Source organism: Cebus imitator, unplaced genomic scaffold (genome assembly GCF_001604975.1).
Source record: "Cebus imitator isolate Cc_AM_T3 unplaced genomic scaffold, Cebus_imitator-1.0 Scaffold181, whole genome shotgun sequence".
NCBI lineage: Eukaryota > Metazoa > Chordata > Mammalia > Primates > Cebidae > Cebus > Cebus imitator.
Window position 1 is genome coordinate 2,554,602 of NW_016107496.1, and position 5,927 is coordinate 2,560,528.

A 5,927-nucleotide genomic window follows, 5' to 3' on the forward strand; every position below is an offset into this window, starting at 1 on the left:
AAAAAAAAAAAAAAAAAAAAAAAAAAAAAAAAAAAAAAAAAAGAAGTAAAAGAAAATCCCAGTACTTTGGGAGGCTGAGGTGGATGGATTCCTTGAGCTCAGGAGTTCAAGACTAACCTGGGCAACGTAGTCTCTACAAAGCATAAAAAATTAGCTGGGCCTGGTGGTATGCCAGCTACTCAGGAGTCTAAGGTGGGAGGATCACTTGAGCCCAGAAAGTTGAGGCAACAGTGAGCTGTGTTGATGCCAGTGCACCCCATCCTGGATGACAGAGCATGATTCTGTCTCAAAAAAGAAAAAAGACAAGCAATTAAAAATACCAAATTTAGTCATCAACTCGCAATCCATATCATGTCTCAGTGATGACATCGTTCATTACTCAGTCCTCCTCAAAACTCCAGTCACTGGCTTCTTGGACTCCTCTTTCAATTCCTCTACCTCATTGGCGATATCTTTCAGTCGCCTTTGTTGGTTTTTCCTAAAGGTGGAGAGTCCTTCACTGTGTGGCCCTTGCTTAGCTCCCTGGCCTTATTAGAACTACTACCCTCTGTCTTTCTAGGTGCCTGTTATTTTGAATTAACTTGCAGTTCTTAGTTGTGATACTTTAAACTTACTAGTAAGCTTAAAGTATCTCTAGGTAATAGGGAGTTATTAAAGGAGACCAACTTTACAGTTATTCAGGTGAGTCCAAGCTTATGGTAGAGAGGAGAGAACAAAGTAGATGTAGCTTCAGACAGCAAGGAAATAGAGCAGGCAGGGCTTAGGTACTGATGCTGGAGAGGGAGAAGGCAAGACAGACTCAGGTTTCTCACTTGGGCAACTGGGATTGATGGCAGCATCTTCAGTAAGATAGAAAATACAACAGGAGTAGTTTCCATGGGCAGAAGCTAGGGTAAAGAAGACAGTGATGGATATATTGGGTTTCACAGGATTACTGGACATTCAGGGGAATAGTTGACTCTGTCAGTCTGGATTTCTCTGGAGCAGAGGCCTGGGTTGAAGATAGAGAACTAGGAGTTATTAAGAATGCAGTAACCTAATGGAATAAAGTGAAAAGGGATGAGGAAGGAGAGTAGAACTCTTAGGGAATGGCACATTGAAGAGACGGATGGAGAAAGTAAAGGAGCAATGGGAGAGAGACAGAGACTAGAAGAGAGGAGTATCAGAAGTATCAGAAAAGCCAAGGAAGGAGAAAATGTCGAGAAAGTATTCAAATTTTGCAGAAAGGTATGCAAAATGTTATTTTGCTTTAACAAATTTTTTTATAAAAAAATTTGGGCTAGTCCCATGGTAGTGAATTGTCTCAGTTGATTGTTCAGTCAGTTACAGATAAAACTCCTATTCTGCTCTTTCTCCCCTTTTCACTATTGCCCTTAACAAGGCTTAAAATTTTTTTAAAGTAGAGCTGGGCACAGTGGCATATGCCTGCAGTTCCAGCTACTCAGAGGCTGAGCTGGGAGGATTGCTCGAGCCCAGGAGTTCCAGTCCAGCCTGGGCAACATGGTGAGACTCCATCTCTTAAAAGAAAGAAAGAAAGGAAAGTTGATAGTCCTGGTAAATAGCAACCTGAATGGAACATGCAGGGTAAAAGCAAAATTATGGTTGAATTATTTGGAGGAGCAAATAGGCCATTCTTTTCTAGTTCTTCCTTACAAAATTGGGTGCTTCTAATACACAGAGACCATGTCTTACATACCCTTCCCTCTGCAGTGCTGTGCTTGACTTATATTTATTTGGTAGTGTGCTTCTATTAATATAGCTCCAATCACTTGTTTTAGCTTTTTGATCAGCAACTCCACATCGATGACTAATTAAACTTTTAAGTCTTTTTCATACATACTTTTGTTGAGCTTTGTCATTCTCCAATCCTATCTTTGTGTGATTTGCATTTAGTATTCAAGTACATTTGTGTTAAATATTCATATTAAACGTGTTAAATTCAACCCATTATGACAGTTTTTCTGGGTTTCTTTTTTGGATTCTAGTTTTGTCATTTGAAATAATCCATTTTATTGTGTTTCTGATGTTTCTGTTTTTGTTTTCTAGTATAAAACAAGCAAAGAAGGGAGTGTAATGGGAGTTACAGTGTCCCGGCTTTCAATGTTGTCTCACTGCCAAGCTCTGTCGCAGGCCTGCAATTATTCTGAAGGTCAGACCTCATCCCATGACTGCCCTCATTGTTACCTTCAGAGATGTGTGACTGTGAGAACAATGCTCAGTGATTGGACCTCATTTAATGACTAAATTCAGAGTGAAAATGTCCCAAGACACATTCTTGGCTTGCTTCTGTTTTCTTCTTTCACAAAAATATGCTGTAGTTTAAAGGAGCTAAAATTCTGGGCAAACCAAAATGTAAAGCATAATTTCTAGAATACAGCAATAGAAAACCCTAATTAAAATCATGTTTTTATTAGCTGTGAAATGTCAGGTGTCTCCATCTTCCCCTGCCTATATAGTGGGCTACCAGCTATACATTTGGAGTCAAAGAAATTCAGCTACCAAAAGAATAAATTAAAACACAAAAACGTATTCTGTATTTTCGAACTTTAGGTAGGTTGATACATATTGCGTAAACCACTATTTGCCTTATAATGTTCTTTGCAATGTTAATTTTTTTAGCATTTTATCTTCCTTTTGTAAAATGAAACGAGTTAATAAATGCTCAAGATAGAACAATATTGTTGTCTGGTTAAAATATATATATATGTGTATATATATGTGTGTGTGTGTATGTATATATATATATATATATATATATACACACACACACATAAAATATATATAAAATGGGAGCAATCAAAATGCCCTCAAATAACGATTGATTAGGTTATAATACATTCAGGCCAGGCACCATGGCTCACGCCTGTAATCCCAGCACTTTGGGAGGCTGAGGCATACAGATCACCTGAGGTCAGGAGTTTGAGACCAGCCTGGCCACCATGGTGAAACCCAATCTCTATAAAAAAATAACAAAAATGAGCCAGGCATGATGACGTGTGCCTGTAGTCCCAGCTGCTTGGGAGGCTGAGGTAGGAGAATCATTTGCACCCCGGAGACAGAGAGTGCAGTGAGCCAAGATCATGCCACTGCACTCTAGCCTGGGTGACAGAGACACTGTCTCAAAAAAAAAAAGTTATAATTTATATAATGACTGGGGCATTGAAATTTTTATTTTTGAATATTAAAGATATGGAGAAATTTTTTCAATATATCATTAAGTAGGAACAAGTTAGAAACCAAGCTTTGTATACCAATTTGTTATGTTAGATATCTATCTATATGTAAATGTGCGTAGATGTATATGTGTGTGTGTATAGATAGAATGTTTAGATATATATATATACTCACCAACTTTATTTTTTTTTGGAAATGTCTTTTAGGAAATTTAAAATATATTTGTCAAACTTCCCAAGTTTCTAAAATAAGCATGTGTTCTCTACATAATTAGGAAAAAGAAACCTCTTGGAAGAAGTGCCTAAGTCACAAGAAGTTTCTAACTCCTTGTCTCTGCTGTAACCACATTACTGTATGAGCAGTCCTCTACCCATTTTGAGGAGACCCTCAAAAGCTCCTGAGAACTTTTAGCCATTTCTCTAAAAGCATCAAATCAGGCTGGGCACTGTGGCTCACGCCTTTAATCCCAGCACATTGGGAGGCTGAGGCAGGAGGATTACTAGAGGTCAGGTATTCAAGACCAGCCTGGCCAACATGGTGAAACTCTATCTCTACTAAAAATAAAAAATTAGCTGGACATGGTGGCATATGCCTGTAATCCCAACTACTCGGGAGGCTGAAGCAGGAAAATTACTTGAACCTGGGAGACAGAGGTTGCAGTGGGTTAAGATTGTGTCAGTGCACTCCAGCCTGGGCGACAGAAGCAAGACTCCATCTAAAAAAATAATAATAATAAAAATAAATCAGTTGTTTATTAGTGGCAAGTGACACGATTTTGCTACTTAACACTACAGATGATTTCTTTGTCTTCCTATTTTTTTTTCTATTTTAGGGGAAACAATAGTAAATGTCTTAGACTTTAAGAAGGATGCTGGGCTGTGGCACGGCATGTTTGCGGTAAGCTACTTAGATTTAAGGCCCTTAGTATGAATTGTGTTTGAGATAAGGCCAGCATGCTGTGTAACTGGAGCATCTCTCAGTGCTTGTGTGAAATTTAAGCTCCCAAAAGATCAGTAATATTTTCCAGAGGATATATAACCTTTCCATTGGACAGAATGTTTTGAATGACTGCCATGGATAAGCTGCATGCCACAACTGAAGAAGAGTAACGAGGTAGATGGGGATTATTCCTATCAGAGAGGAACAGGTAACATACTATGGGTGTTAGAGAAAGGTGACTTCCTTCCAGTCTGGGCTTCAAGGCAGTTTTTATGGAAGAAGTCACAGCAGAGTTGGACTTTGAAAAATAGGTAAGTTTTAGACATATAGAGATTTTTGTAGAGGTAGAGAGAAGGGACATTTCAAGTGGCGAAACTACCATATGTAACATGCCATGTAGGTGGAGAGAGAAACAAGAAAAACCCTGGCATCCCAGAATTGAAAAGGTCCTCAGGGAGCATCTAGTCCCACTTCCTTAGATATTGCAGGAGCTGGGAAAGCATTAGATATGAATCGTGAGGGAGGAGGAAGTGGATCCCTTTTCACTCAGAACCCTTGGAATCCTCAGTGTACTTACTTTCTAGCACTTTTCTGAAAACTTTCCCATTTTCTTTTTTATCAGAAGTTAAAAATCCTTTTGAGGAGTTAAGAAGAATCTCTTCCTTGTGATACCAAGTGAAAGATAGGGACATGTGTGAAGAATGAGTTATTAACACCAGCCTTTTCCTGAAACGAAAAGTTTGTCACCAGAGCTAGAAACCTGGAAGAAGAAAATAGTATCTTGCAGTGGTATCTTGGTTTCTTTGGGCAAATTAGAGAGTGAGCAAAATGGCTAATTGAAATAACAAGATTTGGTTATTCTGCCAGGCTGGGTCTCTTTGGGGACAGGGTGTCTTGGGTATTCTTGATTAGAGTGGCAGGAGAGACACTGAATTGCATGAACCCTCAACACCTTCAGCTTTATCTGACCAAACAAATAACAGGTGTAGGCAGGACCTCCGTAAAAAATAGGGACACTGATTTCTTGCTTTGTGATGCTCACCTACCCCTTTGTGGCATGTGGCAAGTATGAACACGATAAAAGCATTAAGTGGGTTGGAGGGCAGTTTGGCAGTGTCTGTTAACATGTAAAAACCATATACCACAGCCGGGCACTGTGACTCACCCCTGTAATCCAGCACTTTGGGAGGTGAAGGCAGGCAGATTACCTGAAGTCAGGAGTTCCAGACCAGCCTGGCCAACATGGTGAAACCCCGACTCTACTAAAAATACAAAAATTAGCTGGGCATGGTGGCACATGCCTGTAATCCCAGCTACTTGGGAGGCTAAGGAAGGAGAATTGCTTGAACCCAGGAGGCAGAGATTGCAGTGGACCGTGATCACGCCACTGCACTTTAATAAATGAATGAATGAATGCATCACGTATATACCAGTCCCAGCTGCCCTGGAGGCTGAGGCAAGAGGATCACTTGAGTTCAGGAATTGGAGGCCAGCCTGGGCAACGTAGTGAAACCCCTGTCTCTTTTTTTAAGAAAACAAAGGCTGGGCACAGTGGCTCATGCCTGTAATCTCAGCACTTTGGGAGGCCAAGGCAGGTGGATCACCCAAAGTCAGGCAAGACCAGCCTCACCAACTTGATGAAACCCCGTCTCTACTAAAAATACAAAAAATTAGTTGAGTGTGGTAGTAGGCGCCTATAATCCCAGCTACTTTAGACTGAGGCAGGAGAATCGCTTGAACTTGGGAGGTGGAGGTTGCAGTGAGCTGAGATCATGCTACTGCATGCCAGCCTGGGCGACAGAGAGACTGTCTCA

The 5,927-nt window shown here is 40.3% G+C and overlaps 1 protein-coding gene across 1 annotated transcript in view; it reads left to right on the forward strand.

Annotated features, from left to right (window-relative positions):
• Window positions 1–5,927, forward strand: part of DIP2B (disco interacting protein 2 homolog B) — a 275,455-nt gene that overhangs the window by 211,109 nt on the left and 58,419 nt on the right. The window contains exons 13-14 of the mRNA XM_037744659.1: window positions 2,047–2,149; window positions 4,007–4,071. Coding sequence (XP_037600587.1) covers window positions 2,047–2,149; window positions 4,007–4,071 — 168 coding nt within the window. The remainder of the gene's footprint in view (window positions 1–2,046; window positions 2,150–4,006; window positions 4,072–5,927) is intronic.